Here is a 21,182-nt window from a genome sequence, read left to right as displayed (position 1 = left end):
ATCAACTTACCATTTTTACAGACAGTTTTAGGAGAAATGTCCAAAAATATAAAGTTCAAGGATATTCTATTGAAAAATAATTGGTCTTATTCTTGACAGATGACTGTACCAGGAGATCAGAGGGACAGCTGACATCATCAATTTTAAAATCAGATGATCTTGAGATCTCACAGGATACAATTGAAATGAATGCCATTACTCCAGATATACTATCATCCCTTCACAGCAAAGATCTGCCAACTGATTCAGTACCGACTACTAAGGAAAATCAAAGACCCAAAAGAGGCATTAAAAAACAAACTGCTCCTAAAGCAAGGAAGTCCTTTTCATGTTCAGAATGTGGGAAATGTTTTAACTGGAAGCATCATCTTGATCGACACCAAAGAATCCACACAGGAGAAAAGCCCTTTTCCTGTTCAGAATGTGGGAAATGCTTTATCCAGAAAGTGGGTCTTGATAGCCATCAGAGATACCACACAGGGGAGAAGCCTTTTTCATGTTCAGAATGTGAGAGATGTTTTGTAGAGAAAAAACATCTTATCGAACATCAGAGACGCCACACAGGGGAGAAGCCTTTTTTCTGTTCAGAATGTGGAAAATGTTTTGTGATGAAATCAGATCTTGTTAGACACCAGAGACTCCACACAGGGGAGAAGCCTTTTTCCTGTTCAGAATGTGGAAAATGTTTTAATAAGAAAGTGCATCTTGATAGCCACCATAGAAATCACACAGGGGAGAAGCCTTTTTTCTGTTCAGAATGTGGAAAATGTTTTGTGACTAATTCAGATCTTGTCAGACACCAGAAACTCCACACAAGGGAGAAGCCTTTTTCCTGTTCAGAATGTGGAAAATATTTTGGAGAGAAATATCTCCTTGTTAGACACCAGAGAATTCACACAGGGGAGAAGCCTTTTTTCTGTTCAGAATGTGGAAAATGTTTTGTGACTAATTCAGATCTTGTCAGACACCAGAAACTCCACACAAGGGAGAAGCCTTTTTCCTGTTCAGAATGTGGAAAATATTTTGGAGAGAAATATCTCCTTGTTAGACACCAGAGAATTCACACAGGGGAGAAGCCTTTTTTCTGTTCAGAATGTGGAAAATGTTTTGTGACTAATTCAGATCTTGTCAGACACCAGAAACTCCACACAAGGGAGAAGCCTTTTTCCTGTTCAGAATGTGGAAAATATTTTGGAGAGAAATATCTCCTTGTTAGACACCAGAGAATTCACGCAGGGGAGAAGCCTTTTTCCTGTTCAGAATGTGGGAAATGCTTTATCCAGAAAGAGGATCTTGATAGCCACCAGAGAAACCACACAGGGGAGAAGCCTTTTTCATGTTCCGAATGTGGAAAATGTTTTAATAAGAAAGTGCATCTTGATAGACACCATAGAACTCACACAGGGGAGAAGCCTTTTTCATGTTCAGAATGTGAGAGATGTTTTGTAGAGAAAAATCATCTTATCGAACATCAGAGACGCCACACAGGGGAGAAGCCTTTTTTCTGTTCAGAATGTGGAAAATGTTTTGTGATGAAATCAGATCTTGTTAGACACCAGAGACTCCACACAGGGGAGAAGCCTTTTTCCTGTTCAGAATGTGGAAAATATTTTAACCAGAAATCACATGTGCTTAGGCACCAGAGAATTCACACAGGGCAGAAGCCTTTTTCCTGTTCAGAGTGTGGGAAATGTTTTAACTGGAAATCTGATCTTGATAAACACCAGAAAACCCACACAGGGGAGAAGCCTTTTTTCTGTTCAGAATGTGGAAAATGTTTTGGAGAGAAATATCTCCTTGTTAGACACCAGAGAATTCACACAGGAGAAGCCTTTTGAGGCTATGTGCACACGTTCAGGAATTCTAGCAGAAATTTCCTGAGATTTTCTGCTAGAATTCCGCAAGAATTCCGCATGCGTTTTTTGCGCGTTTTTACCTCGGTTTTGACGCATTTTTGGTGCTGTTTTTTTTTTGGCGGATTTTTCCAGACATTTCCCAATGCATTATATAGTGGGAAATCCGCGAAAAATCCGCAAAATTAATGAACATGCTGCGTTTTTTACCGCGATGCGTTTTTAACGTGGAATTAAACGCATCATGTGTACAAAAAGTACGGAATTCATTAAAAAAGATGGGATGCATATTGTATGCAGATTATTAGCGGTTTTATAGCGTTTTCATAGGGAAAAAAACGCGAATAATCTGCAACGTGTGAACACAGCCTAAATGTTCAAAATGTGGGAAATGTTTTATCTGGAAATCTGATATTGATAAACACCAGAGAACCCACACAGGGCAGAAGCCTTTTCCTGTTCATAATGTTTAACAAGTTGTAATTTCTTCACAAAACGTTTTCCACATCATAGAATCCACACAGGGGAGAAGCCAATCCAGCACGGGAGGTGACTATATAAATATTTTTATTTTAACCCCTTAATGTCCAATGAAGGATAGTCCTCCCACATGACCGTGGGTCGCCAATGGGTTGGCATGAGACTCCTGTGGTTGTCATAGCCATAATAATAATAATAATAATAATAATTTTATTTATATAGCGCCAACATATTCCGCAGCGCTTTACAACTTATAGAGGGGACTTATACAGACAACAGACATTACAGCATAACAGAAATCACAGTTCAAACAGATACCAGGAGGAATGAGGGCCCTGCTGCTCGCAAGCTTACAATCTATGAGGAAAAGGGGAGACACAAGAGGTGGATGGTAACAATTGCTTTAGTTATTTGGACCAGCCATAGTGTAAGGCTCGGGTGTTCATGTAAAGCTGCATGAACCAGTTAACTGCCTAAGTATGTAACAGTACAGACACAGAGGCTATTAACTGCATAAAGTGTATGAGAACATGATGGAGGAACGTGATTATGTTGTTGTTTTTTATTAATAGGCCACACAGGGATAATTAGGTTAATGCGTTGAGGCGGTAGGCCAATCTGAACAAATGAGTTTTTAGTGCACGCTTAAAACTGTGGGGATTGGGGATTAATTGTATTAACCTAGGTAGTGCATTCCAAAGAATCGGTGCCGCACGTGTAAAGTCTTGGAGACGGGAGTGGGAGGTTCTGATTATTGAGGATGCTAACCTGAGGTCATTAGCAGAGCGGAGGGCACGGGTAGGTTGGTAGACTGAGACCAGAGAGGAGATGTAGGGTGGTGCTGAGCCATGGAGTGCTTTGTGGATGAGGGTAGTAGTTTTGTACTGGATTCTGGATTGGATGGGTAGCCAGTGTAATGACTGGCACAAGGTAGAGGCATCGGTGTAACGGTTGGCGAGGAATATGATCCTGGCAGCAGCATTCAGGACAGATTGGAGCGGGGAGAGTCTGGTAAAAGGTAGGCCAATTAGTAGAGAGTTACAATAGTCCAGACGAGAATGAATAAGTGAGACAGTAAGAGTTTTTGCAGAGTCGAAAGTAAGAAAAGGGCGAATTCTGGAAATGTTTTTGAGATGCAGATAAGAAGAGCGAGCCAGTGATCGGATGTGGGGGGTGAATGAAAGCTCGGAATCAAGGATGACTCCAAGGCAGCGGGCATGTTGCTTTGGAGTAATGGTGGAACCGCACACAGAGATGGCAATGTCGGGCAAAGGTAGGTTTGTAGAGGGAGAGAACACGAGGAGTTCAGTTTTTGACAGGTTCAGTTTCAGATAGAGGGAGGACATGATGTTAGAGACAGCGGTAAGACAATCACTGGTGTTTTCTAAAAAGGTCGGCGTGATAACAGGAGAAGAGGTATATAATTGGGTGTCGTCAGCATAGAGATGGTACTGGAAACCAGATCTACTGATTGTTTGTCCAATAGGGGCAGTATACAAAGAGAAGAGGAGGGGGCCTAGGACTGATCCTTGAGGAACCCCAACAGTAAGGGGAAGGTGAGAGGAGGAGGAACCAGCAAAACAAACAGTGAAGGATCGGCCAGAGAGATAGGAGGAGAACCAAGAGAGAACGGTGTCCTTGAGGCCGATGGAGCGGAGCATAGTGAGAAGGAGCTGATGATCCACAGTGTCGAATGCTGCGGAGAGATCCAAGAGAATTAGCATGGAATAGTGACCATTAGATTTAGCTGTTAGTAGGTCATTAGAGACTTTAGTGAGGGCAGTTTCAGTAGAGTGTAAAGAGCGGAAACCAGATTGAAGAGGGTCGAGAAGAGAATTATCTGAGAGATAGCGGGTAAGACGGGAGTGGACCAGGCGTTCCAGGAGTTTAGAGATGAAGGGAAGATTAGAGACAGGTCTATAATTAGCGGCACAATTTTGATCGAGGGAGGGCTTTTTAAGTAGTGGATGTATGATGGCATGCTTAAATGAGGAGGGAAAAATACCGGAAGTGAGGGAAAGGTTGAATATTTTTGTTAGGTGAGAGGTGACAGCCGGGGAAAGGGACTGGAGGAGATGCGACGGAATGGGGTCGCTGGTGCAAGTGGTCGGGCGAGAAGATGCAAGGAGCCTGCTTACTTCTTCTTCTGTAACTGGTTCAAAGTCAGAGAGTGAACTAGATGCAGTGGGGGAGGGAGGACAGTGCTTGGTATGAAGAGATTGGGAAATGATTTCCTGTCGAATGTGGTCAATTTTTTCTTTGAAGTAATTGGCCAGATCGTCAGCGTGGAGATCTGTGGTTGGGGCCTGCTCTCTTGGGTTGAGTAGGGACCGGAAAGTGTCAAAGAGACGTTTAGGGTTATTGGACAGCGAGGTGATGAGGGTGTTGAAATAGGTTTGTTTGGAGAGGTGAAGGGCAGAGTTGTATGTTTTTAACATGAACTTATAATGGATGAAATCTTCGGGCAGATTAGATTTTCTCCACAGACGTTCGGCGCACCTGGAGCACCGCTGCAGGAAACGTGTTTGCAGCGTGTGCCACGGTTGTCGCCGTCTGTGCCGAGTTGTTCTATGTATAGGAGGTGCAGCTTCTTCCAGGGCACTTTGCAGGGTTTCATTGTAATGCTTCAGAGCAGAATCAGGCCAAGAGATGGAGGAGATTGGGGCTAATGAAGACTGCAAGTTCTTCATAAGTTTCTGGGTGTTAATGGCCTGTATGTTTCTATAAGTGTGGAAAGTGGGGATGACCTGAGCGGGATGGCAGTTCTTGATAGAGAATGAAAGAAGGTTGTGGTCAGATAGCCATACAGCTATGAGCATCGCCCAGCGGTCGGCACTCATGGCAAGTGAGCATATCTGCTACATAGAACAGGGCTGCAGAAGCAATCAGACAAGTGCAGCTTCTAGTCTCCCATGGGGACTATTGAAGCAAGTAGATAGTAAAAAAAAAAAATGTTTTTAAAAATGAAATAAAAAATATAAAAGTTCAAATCACCCCCTCTTGCCCCATTCAAAAATAAAAAAGCAAATATACACATATTTGGGATCACTGCATTCAGAATCGCCTGCTCTATCAATATATAAAAATAATTTATCCAATCAGTAAACGGTGTAGCGAGAAAAAAATTGAAACGCCAGAATTATGTTTTTTTGGTCACTGCAACATTGCAATAAAATGCATTAATGGGCAATCAAAAGATCATATCTATACCAAAATGGTAACAATAAAAACGTCAGACCGGTGCAGAAAAAATAAGCACTCATCCAGCCCCAGGTCCCAAAAAATGGAGACGCTATGGGTCTCGGAAAATGGCAACTTTTTTTTTTACAAACTTTGGAATTTTTTTCACTACTTAAATAAAAAAGTTTAGTGTCTGTGAGCTTGTAATGACCTGGAGAATCATAATGTCAGGTCAGTTTTAGCATTTAGTGAACATGGTTAAAAAAAAAAAAAAAAAAACTGTTGTGGAATTGCACTTTTCTTGCAATTTCACCGCATATGGATTTTTTTCCCTTTTTCCCTTACATGGTATGGTAAAATAAATGGTGCCTTTCAAAAGTAAAACTTGTCCTGCAAAAAACAAGCCCTCACATGGCCATATTGACTGAAAAATAAAAAAGCTATGGCTGTGTGAAGAAGGGGAGCAAAAAATGGGAACTCAAAAACGGAAATAACCCTGGTTCTTAAGGGTTTAAATAGACCAATCATGAGGAATAAGAAGGGGTTGTCCTAGTAGTTGACAACCCTTTTAAACATCAAAAATCCCACACAGATAGCAGTCATTATTAGCGATGAGCTAGCACTAAAATACTTGAGTGCTCGATATTTGAGTCAACAGGTCGCATGCTCAGCAGACTTTTCCAGGAAGACTGAGGCCGGCGTCACACTCAGCGTATGTAAATACGGTCCGTTTTTTACGGCCGTAATACACAGCAAAGTCCCCAAAATAGTGATCCGTATGTCATCCGTAGGCAGGGTGTGTCAGCGTATTTTGCGCATGGCATCCTCCCTATGTAATCCGTATGGCGATATTTTCTCGCAGGCTTGCAAAACCGACATCTAATGTATTTATGGGCTCAAATGTTCGTTAAAACATATATACAGTGTATATATATATATGTGTCATTGAGACACATATATATTCTGTATTTATATTTAATTCAGCGCGATATATGTGAAAAGCCGGTAATTCAATTGCCGGCTTTTCATTTCTCCTTCCCAAACCCGACATGATTTGAGACATGGTTTACATACATTAAACCATCTCATATCCCTTTTTTTTGCATATTCCACACTACTAATGTTAGTAGTGTGTTAGTGTGTATGTGCAAAATTTGGCCGCTGTAGCTTGTAAAATAAAGGGTTAAATTGCGGAAAAAAATGGCGTGGGCTCCCGCGCAATTTTCTCCGCCAGAGTGATAAAGCCTGTGACTGAGGGCAGATATTAATAGCCTAGAGAGGGTCCATGGTTATTGGCCCCCCTGGCTACAAACATCTGCCCCCAGCCACCCCAGAAAAGGCACATCTGGAAGATGCGCCTATTCTGGCACTTGGTCACTCTCTTCCCACTCCCGTGTAGCGGTGGGATATGGGGTAATGGAGGGTTAATGTCACCTTGCTATTGTAAGGTGACATTAAGCCAGAATAATAATGGAGAGGCGTCAATTATGACACCTATGCATTATTAATCCAATAGTACTAAATGGTTAATAAAACACACACACACATGATTACAAAGTATTTTAATGAAATAAACACATGTTGTAATATTTTATTAGACTCTTAATCCATCTGAAGACCATCGTCCTGAAACAAAGTTAAAAAAAACAACAATATTCCATACCTTCCGTCGTTATGTCCCACGATGTAAATCCATCTGAAGGGGTTAAATCATTTTACAGCCAGGAGCTGTGCTAATGCACTCGCTCGTGCCTGTAAAACCCCGGGTACTGAATGGAAAGCTGGGTGATCTGTAGTTACCTTGAGTCGCAGAGAGGTGCCCTCTGCTGGATGTCCTTATATGAACTCGAGCGTGGGAACTTTTCCAAGGCTCCAGTTCATGAGGACATCTGTTGTGAATTCTGCTTTTGGGTTCCCTCCGGTGGTAGTAGGTGGTAATGCAGTTGTCCCTGGGTTGCAGTCCTGGTCAGGTGTGTCTGCTGATTGCAGTTCTGACTGGGGTATTTAGGTGTGCAGGATTCATTAGTCCTTGCCAGTTGTCAATTGTTGTTGGGAGGTTTGGACCTCTGCCTGGTTCCTCCTGCCTTTCTGCCAAATCAGCAAAGATAAGTGTCTGGTCTTTTTTTCTGTGGCACACATGCTGTGTGCTTCATAATTCAGTGCTATTCTTTGTGTTTTCTTGTCCAGCTTAGATTGTGTCAGTATTTTCTCAGTCTTGTTGGATTCTCTGGGGTTGCAGATATTCATTCCACGTCTTTAGTTAAATTGTGGAATTTTTTGTATTATCTGCGGTGGATATTTTTGGAAGGGTTTTATTACTGACCACCTAGTAATCTGTCCTATCCTTTCCTATTTAGCTAGAGTGGCCTCTTTTGCTAAATCCTGTTTTCTACCTGCGTGTGTCTTTTCTTCTCCTACTCACAGTCATTATTTGTGGGGGGCTGCCTATCCTTTGGGGGTCTGCTCTGAGGCAAGGTAGTATTCCTATTTCCATCTATAGGGGTATTTAGTCCTCCGGCTGTGTCGAGGTGTCTAGGGTTTGTTAGGCACACCCCACGGCTACTTCTAGTTGCGGTGTTGGTTCAGGATTTGCGGTCAGTACAGGTTCCACCGACTCCAGAGAAAGTTTCATGCGGCTCCAAGGTCACCGGATCATAACAGACATCCAGCAGAGGGCGCATCACCGCAAATGAAGGTAAATACAGGTCATTGACCTACATTACCTTCATTCCCCCGGGGTTTTGCAGGCACGAGCGAGTGCATTAGCACAGCTCCTGGCTGTAAAATGATTTAACCCCTTCAGATGGATTTACATCGTGGGACATAACGACGGAAGGTATGGAATATTGTTATTTGGTTTTTTACTTTGTTTCAGGACGATGGTCTTCAGATGGATTAAGAGTCTAATAAAATATTACAACAACATGTGTCTTTATTTCATTAAAATACTTTGTAATCATGTGTGTGTGTTTTATTAACCATTTAGTACTATTGGATTAATAATGGATAGGTGTCATAATTGATGCCTCTCCATTATTAACCTGGCTTAATGTCCCCTTACAATAGCAAGGTGACATTAACTCTTCATTACCCCATATCCCACCGCTACACGGGAGTGGGAAGAGAGTGGCCAAGTGCCAGAATAGGCGCATCTTCCAGATGTGCCTTTTCTGGGGTGGCTGGGGGCAGATGTTTGAAGCCAGGGGGGGGCCAATAACCATGGACCCTCTCTAGGCTATTAATATCTGCCCTCAGTCACTGGCTTTACCACTCTGGTCGGAGAAAATTGCGCGAGAGCCCACGCCAATTTTTTCCGCCATTTAACCCTTTATATTACAAGCTACAGTGCCCAAATTTTGCACATACACACTACTAACATTAGTAGTGTGGAATATGCAAAAAAAGAAGGGATATGAGATGGTTTACTGTATGTAAACCATGTGTCATATCCTGTCGGGTTTGTGAAGGAGAAATGAAAAGCCGGCAATTGAATTACCGGTTTTTCTCTAACACCGGTGCGTATTTCTCGCAAGTCACACTGCTGGTCCGTGTGGAATCCGTATTTTTCTCGCCCTCATAGACTTTCATTGGCAATTTTTTTGCGCAATACGGTGACAAACGCAGCATGCTGCGATTTTCTACGGCCGTACAAGACCGTATATTACGGATCAGTAAAATACGGCTGATAGGAGCTGGGACATAGGGAATCATTGGGCCGTGTGTTATGCGTATTTTACGGGTGTATTTTCTGCGCTCATACGTCCGTAAAACTCGCCAGTGTGACGCCGGCCTGAGGGGGCAGGAAAATTGCTGAAATGGATGAAAACTGCGCTAAATTGGAATGAGAACAGCATGGTAAAGATGGCTGGTTGCATCTCTGATACCAAAAGAGACCTGAGAGTCAATGTTGTCAGAGTATTAGGCCACTTTTAAGGAGTGACAACAAAACATCCAAAACCGAAAATAAAATGTACAGGGGGATTGGCCCCTACACACGTCCGTCATTAACGGACAAGTGATGTCACCATTCAGTCACGCCCCCCGCTTACCACGCTAATCCTACAGCGGCGCCATCGGCTGAGGCTAACTGCTGTGAACACCAGCGTTTTCACTGGGTGTTGCAGCTTTGGGAGGACGCTCCCGCATCTGATACAAGTGGACATTGGGCAGGAAACTACCACGCAAGTCCGACCACCCTTTACAGGACCACACGTGCACTTGTAAGTGCCTCTCAGCGCAGCAATCTTTTACTGTTCATTTATCGGTTTTAAGGCAGTTTTACACACCACACCTGTCGGATTGCCTGCTGCTTTGGCTTCAGGCACATTGTGACTAGCGCCATTGTGATTTGCTGGTTCAGCATTTACATTACGAAAATAAAATGTGTTTTCCAAGTAAAAACATTCGTTCTTGTATATAAGGCAATTTAAAAAAATGAAAAAAAAAGCTTCCTTCACCCCTTAGTTTGTGTTTACACATAGCCTCTTTGTTTTTTTCACCATGGAAAGCAATGAGAAAATGGAAAAATGCAACATTCATTGTAAATGTAATTTTAATATTTTAATACCTTATCTGGACATGTGGTGTGTGACATAGTGAGACACATCCTGTTTAATTTATGAAGGGACTATGAAAATCACAAATCCTATGCGGACAATGCAAGAACTTCCAAACATTTGAAGGAAGAAGGACTCTGATACACCCTGTATTAGACATAAAGGAGGGTCTTGTAAACATTCTTTTAAAATTGTTAGGCAGTGGAACTCCTAGACTCATAAAGTCTATGCACTAAGTGCAAGGTCTAGCAAAAATTTAAATGAGGGTGTGATGACACAGCATTTTATTTTTAATTAACCAGATCTCTATTTTCAGTAAGCCAGGAGGAATAGACTGTTATCTATATGACGACTTTTGAATTTATGCATTTGTTCTTCAGTTGGTCAAAAACCATACACTGTTGTCATGAGTCTTAAACTTTGATTTTTGATCATTTTAAATGGCTAGTGTTTGCCTCTTACATCAGCTCCTACAAATTGTCTGCTTTCTTTGCAAGACACTGATGCAGGGTCATTGAACAATGGATGTTTGCTTTATTTATTGAATGACCATTGTGTGGGTCTTGTGGCTTGTTGACTTACACAACAAAGGAATAAGAAATATGCAAATAGATTAAATTGTCAAACGATACGAGTTAACCTCATCACGTCTTCCTCTTGACCCCTGGATGCTGGCTTGAAAGACAACAATTATGAGCTATATAAGTGGGATATGCTTCTAACAATATGCATCCAGACAGCCAAGAGATCCAAAGGACCAGAGACTCTTTACATAACCACAGCCAGGAACACTTTACAGGATAGCTGCCAGATCGTGGATCTATCACGAGTGACACAAATCTGACATTCTACAGGATACCAACCAGGCCCCAGCTGAAAGAATATACATCTGCTTCATTGACCACCACTGAACCCATGAATACCTTTGGGGTAGTCAGGATTTGGACCCACCGGTGACTGGAGGCCCATGGATACATTTGTGAAAGCCAGGAGTGAGACTCACCGGTCACCTATCTCCATGGAGATGTTCGGAGAAGCCAGGTTGTGACCTTCCCGGCACCTGGCCTTGTACCTCAATGGACTGTCAGCTTCCTAAGCTTGTCGTTACCTCCTCTCTGTCCCAGGGAGAGGTCGAGGTAGTTGGCCCTGGAAGCTCTGAAGTCACAGCTGCTCTTATCCCAGCGAGTCAGTGGGTGAGACTGTAATTTGCACCATCTTGGGTATTTTGCTGGTACTGTTCTATGTGTTATTTAGAAGTATAAAATGAAAATAGTGGCGCAAGTGTTAAGGTTTAATCTGCAGCGAATAAAACAATTACCGTAAAACTAAAGTATTATGAATATTCGCGCTGATACTCTTTGGTAAAATTGAAAATTGACTGGTGAACAGTGTGAGCTAGCTTTGGGCCTTGTACCTGTTCACACCAGTCAGTACAAAGAGGACCCATAAGATAGTATAACATATAGAATGATCTGTGGGCAGTGTGGATAAAGGGGGGGAAGGGAACAGGATTAAAATGCTGTAGACCTTGTGCCTATTCACATTAGTTTAATTGTAAAAGTTAGTTGTGCATATAAGTACTGTTAGATAAAAGGGCTGTATTCATTAACCCATATTTCCACAAGAAAAAGTTATGCAATTATACACAATAAAGAACAATGTAAATATATAGATCAGAGCAATAAAAGTATCGTACAAAATCTGGAAATATTGACATGAACTCCTAATTACATGCAAAATTCGAAAAACTACTGTCTACAAAATACAAAAAAGCATTTATTAAATAAATAACACCGATAAAGCAAAATCCGACCAGAGGATTCAAGTTCTTAAGGCTAATAAGCTGTATAATGAAGTATATGTATGTCTTAAACCTCTAGTCAGATCAATTAGCCCAAGATTGATCCTCACCCATATTGGTCACAGTGTGGAAGAGGGGCTGGCAGTCTAATTCCACACTGCGACCATTATGGGTGAGGATCAATCTTGGGCTCATTTATCTGACTAGCGTTTTTTTTAAAGCAAACACTGAAAGGATGATACTAGGTCGAAAATGGTATAAAAAAATATATAACTTTATTATTAAGAACATCAAACACAGGTGAACAGAGTGACAAAAAGAGCCGTGTCTAAAAAGAATGCTGTGCAGAAGGCACATGCCCAGGGAATCAAATGCAACCTAAACTTCCTAATAATAACAGATCCCACATCTCCAATTTAGACATCTCTATTATTCTTTCTATAATCAATCAATAATAACCCAATCTAGGTCTATTGAAGTAAAAAGGTATATGGGAAACTGAACTATTCACTACAATAACGCATGACAGGCAGCGCCCCTGTGGATCGCTACCGAAACAACCACCCACAAACCAGCAATAAAGTTTAGCAAAATACAATAATCATTTACCTGTCAAAGTATAGTCGCTAGATCCCGGAATGTGTGGGCCCTGCAGCGTCTGCAGTCATACTTGTACAGGCACAACTTCATCGTAGAGATAGACCACAACCCCCTCAGCTGGTTGTACACGGTCTCCGGGATGAATAGGAGGTTACTGAATTGGAGCCTGGTTCTCCAGCAGTACCACTTCTCCTTTCGCCACAAAAGGGGCCGAGACCATGGCAACGCTGACGCTATCTCGACAAGAAGATATTGCAGTAGTGTGCTCGGGTGAACACAGGAATGTGATGCTTCCTAGCGCCCTGTAAAGCAGGGAGGTGTGAGGGACAAAGTAAATGTCTCTCCACTCCTGAAATGTGCCCCCACCCTTGGCATTCATTCTCCAGGATTATTGTTTACCTTTAAGAAATATTTAGAATTGAGAGTCCCCAGTGGTTGATACCTTTTAATGGCTAACTGAAAAGATGGTAACAAATTGCAAGCTTTCGCGATTACTCAGGCCTATTCATCAGGCATAGACTAATACAAAATCTGAAGAATCACATATTTATATCATATATCACATTTTATCACAAATATTTATACACAACACGGCAGAAAGATAATGCAATGGATAAGATAAGTGAGGTGAAGCAGAGCTATCATTGAGGTGGATAAACAGTTGTCCATAAATATTGGAACAGTTCAAAGATAAGGAGTGTGTGAATGTTTTATTGTCCTGACTGGGGTCTGGTTCTGTGTTGTGATGCCCCCACAAGGTCTATGCAAATTCCTTAATTGATATATAAAGACCTAAATCAATGCGACAGATTCATTCCTGCACTGTGTGTCAAAGGTTGTCGTTAGCTTATACTCCCAGACCCTTCTGTGTCTCTGAGATTTGAAATTACCCTTTAATGCAAGTAATCTCTTGTCCATGGTGCTGTGATCAGGGAGACAAAAATGTTTTGCCACAGGTAGATCTATACTTTTTTTTCTCTTACTGTGTGGTGATGAGAGTTCATCCTTGTTCTCAGTTTCTGCCGTCTCCCCTACATACAGACCCCCAGTTGGACATTAAGTACAAATAATTCCTGATGTGAATTGGGTTTTACATTTTTTCTGTTTGCAAGGAAAGGTTCCTGCAGCTGTTTGAGAGGACAGGGAGCTTCTGACAATGATATTCATCATCTTTCCCCCATCTCACGTGACCCCCCCAACGAACCTATCCATTACAGTACATGGCTGCCCACTCTCCCCAGTCCCACAAGCTCGCTGCCTCAGGGTAATTCTTGACGCTGATCTCTCCTTATATCCAAGCCCTTTCCACTTCCTGCCGACTTCAACTCAAAAACATTTCACGAATCCGTTCATTCCTCAACCACGAATCTGCAAAAACGCTAGTCCATGCCCTTATCTCTCGCCTTGACTACTGCAACCTCCTGCTCTGTCGCCTCCCTTCTAACACTCTCGCACCCCTCCAATCTATTCTAAACTCTGCTGCCCGACTAATCCACTTGTCCGGCCGCTATTCCCCGGCCTCTCCCCTCTCAATCCCTTCACTGGCTCCCCATTGCCCAGAGACTCCAGTACAAAACCCAAAGCCATCCACAACCTGTCTCCTCCATACATCTGTGATCTCGTCTCCCGGCACTTACCTACACGCAACCTCCGATCCTCACAAGATCTCCTTCTCTACTCCCCTCTTATCTCCTCTTCCCACAATCGCATACAAGATTTCTCTCGCGTATCACCCCTACTCTGGAACCCTCTACCACAACACATCAGACTCTCGCCTACCATCGAAACCTTCAAAAAGAGCCTGAAGACCCACCTCTTCCGACAAGCCTACAACCTGCAGTAACCACCGATCAACCAAACCGCTGCATGACCAACTCTATCCTCACCTACTGTATTCTCACCCATCCCTTGTAGCTTGTGAGCCTTCGCGGGCAGGGTCCTCTCTCCTCCTGTACAAGTTATGACTTGTATTGTTTAAGAAATTTGTACTTGTTTTTATTATGTATACCCCTCCTTACATGTAAAGCGCCATGGAATAAATGGCGCTATAACAATAAATAATAATAATAGCAGAATGAAATATCTCTGAGACTACCCGAGCACATAATCTGGATCATCATTCCTTTCCCCACATGCTCATATTATTTAGCCACCTGTAGCACTCTGGATTATGGAGTTATAAAGCATAGCTAACAGGAATTACATACGGTAGGCAGATTTGGTCTCTATGTGCAGATAAAATCCAGCAGAATCCAGTGGCGGTACAACCAACCCAATCAGAGCTTCGGGCGCAAAGTTATGGGCCAGCCACAGTTCTGGACAGAAAATCATGTTCTCAGAGATGGAAGGAGAGAGGCTGCACCACCCAGGGGTGGTAGCAGATGTGTGAGGTAGCAGCCTAGGAGATATAAGGCAGCCCCTCATTTTGGACTTAGTTTTTCTGATGGCCGGAGGATACATTAGCTGATGTAGCCTGGAAAGCCTGTTAGTAAGATTTGGACCTGTGATCCATTAGTCCCTTCCTGTGGTCACATGCTACATAACACGGTAATTGCAACCTATCTATACCCTATCTTTGTACTACACTCCTCATACATTTGCTCTTGTATATATAACTATTTTCTAGTGCGCCTCCTTGGCGATTAAATATAAAATTAATCTTGGGCTGCTCTTTTATCTCTATCCACGAATCCCAATGTCCTCACGCTCAGTTGGTTATATTATATGCTACCCCTTGGTTGGTTTCTGACCCGATATAAGCCTGCTGTCGTAAGGGGCTGATTTCAAATGAAGAACTGGTGGCAGAATACCGTACTGTTGTACTGTTTTAGTGAGGAACTCTGGCAGCGACGTCCTGGAGGTTTATATATATATCCCCAGCCGGGACTGGTGATATATTTTCCCCCTCACTGGGAGCGCCTCACTAACTCGTGTCTATAATGGAAGCCTTTCCAGCGACTATTTGCCTTCGGTGCAGCTCCATGACTGACCTGAGGCAGGTGTTGGCGCCAGAGAGGCGATCCATGCTGGGTCCTTCTCTCCCCTCCCCCGAGGTGAGCGAAGTCGACCTGCCCCTTCCCCTGTGAGATCCCTTACAAAGACACTTAGAGGATGACGTTGGGATAATTTTTTGACAATTTTATAAAGATGGTGATGAAGCCCTGTTCCATGACTACCTCCTTGGGCCACGTTACATTTTGCTGCATTGTGAATATCTGTGTACAGATGACCACAAACAGCCTACATTTGTCCAAGAATTCCTGGAAACCAGCTGTCATGACTGTGGAAGAGATTTGTGACCAGAAGGAATACTCCTTTCCATTAGATGATACTGACATGAGACAATGAGAAATAGAACAAGATGGGGAAAAGCAAGAACTTAACTTGAATGAAAGAAAGAATTTTCAAAACAGTGGGACTCCTAGACTGCTTAAGCCTATGAACTATGTACAAGGGCTGCCAAAAAATAGAGGGAGGGACTGCAATATACCCTGGAAAAGATGTAGAGGAGGGCCTTAGAATAATTTTTTGACAGTTTTAAAAAGAGTGCTCTCCCGCAGCAAGCACTGTGTATCCTGGCCTGCAGGCACGGCCTACAGCCATTTCCCCATCCCTTACCTCACGCCTTGCACATTTTAAAGTCGTTAGATAATAAATACCTGCAAACTTTTCAGTATTATTTGATAAAATAAAATATGTAGTCTTGAAAAGTACTTTTGTTTTAAGCTTGCCTCAGCAGTAGACCTATGAAAGGAGTGGAAGCCCATAAGCCCTTCCTATATGCCTCTAATACTATACTATCCCTCCTAGAGCAACCCTCCCTATAATCAGTGCAGGTAACAGCAGTATTAACATGGAAAAGAATAGATGTAGCCCGAAAAAAGGACTTTTGGTTTTAACTTGCAGCAGCAAGGACTGTAAGGCAATAAACCCTGCCTATATGCCTCTAATGCTAAACTATCCCTTATCCAGCAGCTAGCCCTACAATAATATAGCCGCCTCATAAAGCCTAAACATTAAGTGCAAGAGCTGCCAAAAATTAGAAGGACTAGTAAAATAACTTGTAGGAACAAGGAGCTCAGATAGTGTTTTATCTCACAAATTATAGAAGATTTACCTATAAAATTAACTGCTCACCTGATGTAGAATATTCACAAGCATAAATTGTTGGCTGCCGCAGATCCACTGGTCGGCATGCGACCGTAGCTAAATCGCAGAATAGGAGGATTTGTGGGTTATGATCTGCGCTGCCAGCTAATCCAAAACAAGACCAATTGTGTAGTTGAAAAGTGATTTATTCTACGCATTTCGGCGTATTTGTGGTAAATCCTGAAGAAGGAGTCATGTGTACTCCAAAACACGTAGAATAAACCACCTTTCAACTATACAATTGGTCTAGTTTTGGATTAGCTGGCAGTGTGGAACATAACCCACAAATCCTCCTATTCAGCAAAAATTAGAAGGATGGACTGCAACACACCCTGGAAGACATGCAGAGGAGGGTCTGAGAAAACATTTTGCCCCATTAATAATACACTGAATGCAAATGGTGAAAAAAGGGGATATATATAGGACCTTTATAAACCATTAGGAAGCCTTTGCAGACGTTTTTTGTTAATTATTCTAATATACTGAGTTAATGACTTTTGGGTTTTCATTGGCTGTAAGCCATAATCATCAACATTAACAGAAATAAACACTTGAAATAGACCACTCTGTTTGTAATGACTCTATATAATATGAGTTTCACTTTTTGTATTAAAGAACTGAAATAAATTAACTTTTTGATGATATTCTAATTTAGTGAGAAGGATATATATATATATATATATATATATATATATATATATATATATATATATATATATATATATATATATATACATACAGTAGAGACCAAAAGTTTGGACACACCTTCTCATTTAAAGATTTTTCTGTATTTTTATGACTATGGAAATTGTAAATCTACACTGAAGGCATCAAAACTATGAATTAACACATGTGGAATTATATACTTAACAAAAAAGAGTGAAACAACTGAAAATATGTCTTATATTTTAGGTTCTTCAAAGTAGCCACCTTTTGCTTTGATGACTGCTTTGCACACTCTTGTCATTCTCTTGAAGAGCTTCAAGAGGCAGTCACCGGAAATGGTCTTCCAACAATCTTGAAAGAGATCCCAGAGATGCTTAGCACTTGTTGGCCCTTTTGCCTTCACTCTGCGGTCCAGCTCACCCCAAACCATCTCGATTGGGTTCAGGTCTGGTGACTGTGGAGGCCAGGTCATCTGGCGTAGCACCCCATCACTCTCCTTCTTGGTGAAATAGCACTTACACAGCCTGGAGGTGTGTTTGCGGTCATTGTCCTGTTGAAAAATAAATGATGGTCCAACTAAACGCAAACCAGATGGAATAGCATGCCGCTGCAAGATGCTGTGGTAGCCATGCTGGTTCAGTATGTCTTCAATTTTGAATAAATCCCCAACAGTGTCACCAGCAAAGCACCATCACACCTCCTACATGCTTCACGATGGGAACCAGGCATGTAGAGTCCATCCTTTCACCTTTCCTGCGTCGCACAAAGACATGGTGGTTGAAACCAAAGATCTCAAATTTGAACTCATCAGACCAAAGCACAGATTTCCACTGGTCTAATGTCCATTCCTTGTGTTCTTTAGCCCAAACAAGTCTCTTCTGCTTGTTGCCTGTCCTTAGCAGTGGTTTCCTAGCAGCTATTTTACTATGAAGGCCTGCTGCACAAAGTCTCCTCTTAACAGTTGTTGTAGAGATGTGTCTGCTGCTAGAACTCTGTGTGACATTGACCTGGTCTGTAATCTGAGCTGCTGTTAACCTGCGATTTCTGAGGCTGGTGACTCGAATAAACTTATCCTCAGAAGCAGAGGTGACTCTTAGTCTTCCTTTTCTTGGGCGGTCCTCATGTGAGCCAGTTTCTTTGTAGCGCTTGATGGTTTTTGCAACTGCACTTCGGGACACTTTCAAAGTTTTCCCAATTTTTCGGACTGACTGACCTTCATTTCTGAAAGTAATGATGGCCACTTGTTTTTCTTTCCTTAGCTGCTTTTTTTCTTGCCATAATACAAATTCTAACAGTCTATTCAGTAGGACTATCAGCTGTGTATCCACCAGACTTCTGCTCAACACAACTGATGGTCAAGAAATCTCACTTATTAAACCAGACAGGGTACACCTGTGAAGTGAAAACCATTTCCGGTGACTACCTCTTGAAGGTCATCAAGAGAATGCCAAGAGTGTGCAAAGCAGTCATCAAAGCAAAAGGTGGCTACTTTGAAGAACCTAGAATATAATACATATTTTCAGTTGTTTCACTCTTTTTTGTTAAGTACTGTATATAATTCCACATGTGCTAATTCATAGTTTTGATGTTTTCAGTGTGAATTTACAATTTTCATAGTCATGAAAATACAGAAAAATCTTTACATAAGAAGGTGTGTCCAAACTTTTGGTCTGTACTGTATACATATATATATATATATATATATATATATATATATATATATATATATTGTAGCGTGGCTAAAGGGTGTCTAATCGACGGGAGATATGTGTTGCATAGATGGCTTGCCGCTATGATGTAACCATAGCTACCTATATGTCTGTCAGGACCTGTGGTGATGTCAGACCACATGGCTAATCATGTGATGGGTTACTGGGTGTGGTTAGCTCTATATAAGACAGGCTAATGCTTAACACAGGAGACGTGTGGAGCTGCTAGCCTCCAGAGTGTTAAAGTTCCAGGTCTGAGCCTGAAAGACTGGACACTTTGTTTTTCCTTTTCCTGAACTAAAGGCTATTTGTTTGCTGTTATTTTGCCACGTGGTTTATGATGTAATAAACCTATGAACTTTTAAAGGAACGTGCCTCCTGAAGTGTCAGCCATCGCACCAGGGCCGGACTGGGACTAAAATTCAGCCCTGGCATTTGAAGTCACACAGGCCCACTTGTCGCATGGTGACTGTATAATATCTTTGTACACTTGTAGGCTACAAGAAGTGAGGGGAGTGTAACACGATTATATAACATATAATTACAGCTGTATCAGGCATTACAGCTCAGTCTCCATAGAATGTAATACAGCACAGCCCCCATAGACTATAATACAGCACAGCCCCCATAGACTGTAATACAGCACAGCCCCCATAGAATGTAATACAGCACAGCCCCCATAGAATGTAATACAGCACAGCCCCCATAGAATGTAATACAGCACAGCCCCCATAGAATGTAATGCAGCACAGCCCCCATAGAATGTAATGCAGCACAGCCCCCATAGAATGTAGTACAGCACAGCCCCCATAGAATGTAATACAGCACAGCCCCCATAGAATGTAATGCAGCACAGCCCCCATAGAATGTAATACAGCACAGCCCCCATAGAATGTAATGCAGCACAGCCCCATAGAATGTAATACAGCACAGCCCCATAGAATGTAATACAGAACAGCCCCATAGAATTTAATGCAGCACAGTCCCCATAGAATGTAATGCAGCACAGCCCCCATAGAATGTAATGCAGCCAGCCCCATAGAATGTAATGCAGCACAGCCCCCATAGAATGTAATGCAGCCAGCCCCATAGAATTAAATGCAGCACAGCCCCATAGAATGTAATACAGCACAGCCCCATAGAATATAATGCAGCACAGCCCCATAGAATATAATGCAGCACAGCCCCATACAATATAATGCAGCACAGCCCCATACAATATAATGCAGCACAGCCACCATACAATGTAATGCAGCCAGCCCCATAGAATATAATGCAGCACAGGCCCATAGAATGGAATGCAGCCAGCCCCATAGAATATAATGCAGCACAGGCCCATGGAATGGAATGCAGCCAGCCCCATAGAATATAATGCAGCACAGGCCCATGGAATGGAATGCAGCCAGCCCCCATAGAATGTAATGCAGGCAGCCACCATACAATAAAATGCAGCACAGCCCCCATAGAATGTAATGCAGGCAGCCCCCATAGAATGTAATGCAGGCAGCCCCCATAGAATGTAATGCAGGCAGCCCCCATAGAATGTAATGCAGGCAGCCCCCATAGAATGTAATGCAGCACAGCCCCCATAGAATGTAATGCAGCACAGCCCCATAAAATGTAATGCAGCACAGCCCCATAGAATATAATGCAGCACAGGCCCATAGAATGGAATGCAGCCAGCCCCATAGAATATAATGCAGCACAGGCCCATGGAATGGAATGCAGCCAGCCCCATAGAATATAATGCAGCACAGGCCCATGTAATGGAATGCAGCCAGCCCCATATAATATAATGCAGCACAGGCCCATGGAATGGAATGCAGCCAGCCCCCATAGAATGTAATGCAGGCAGACACCATACAATATAATGCAGCACAGCCCCCATAGAATGTAATGCAGGCAGGCAGCCCCCATAGAATGTAATGCAGGCAGGCAGCCCCCCATAGAATGTAATGCAGGCAGGCAGCCCCCATAGCATGTAATGCAGGCAGGCAGCCCCCCATAGAATGTAATGCAGGCAGGCAGCCCCCATAGAATGTAATGCAGGCAGGCAGCCCCCATAGAATGTAATGCAGGCAGGCAGCCCCCATAGAATGTAATGCAGGCAGGCAGCCCCCATAGAAAGTAATGCAGGCAGGCAGCCCCCCCCAATAGCTCCACAATCCAGTCATCACTCATTGATAAA

At 42.6% G+C, this 21,182-nt stretch overlaps 1 protein-coding gene across 2 annotated transcripts in view; it reads left to right on the top strand.

Annotated features, from left to right (window-relative positions):
• Positions 1–21,182, top strand: part of LOC143767980 (uncharacterized) — a 433,969-nt gene that overhangs the window by 27,498 nt on the left and 385,289 nt on the right. Inside the window, exon 11 of one of the 2 annotated variants that reach the window (XM_077256568.1) lies at positions 100–2,539. In XM_077256568.1, coding sequence (XP_077112683.1) covers positions 100–1,838 — 1,739 coding nt within the window. In that variant the 3' untranslated portion in view covers positions 1,839–2,539. Of the gene's footprint in view, positions 1–99 lie in introns of those variants that run through there. The other variant, XM_077256569.1, reaches the window with a different exon arrangement.

The sequence above is a fragment of the Ranitomeya variabilis genome, chromosome 4 (assembly GCF_051348905.1).
Source record: "Ranitomeya variabilis isolate aRanVar5 chromosome 4, aRanVar5.hap1, whole genome shotgun sequence".
NCBI lineage: Eukaryota > Metazoa > Chordata > Amphibia > Anura > Dendrobatidae > Ranitomeya > Ranitomeya variabilis.
Note: the sequence above shows the minus strand (reverse complement) of the source record. Positions and strands in the feature narration are given on the sequence as shown.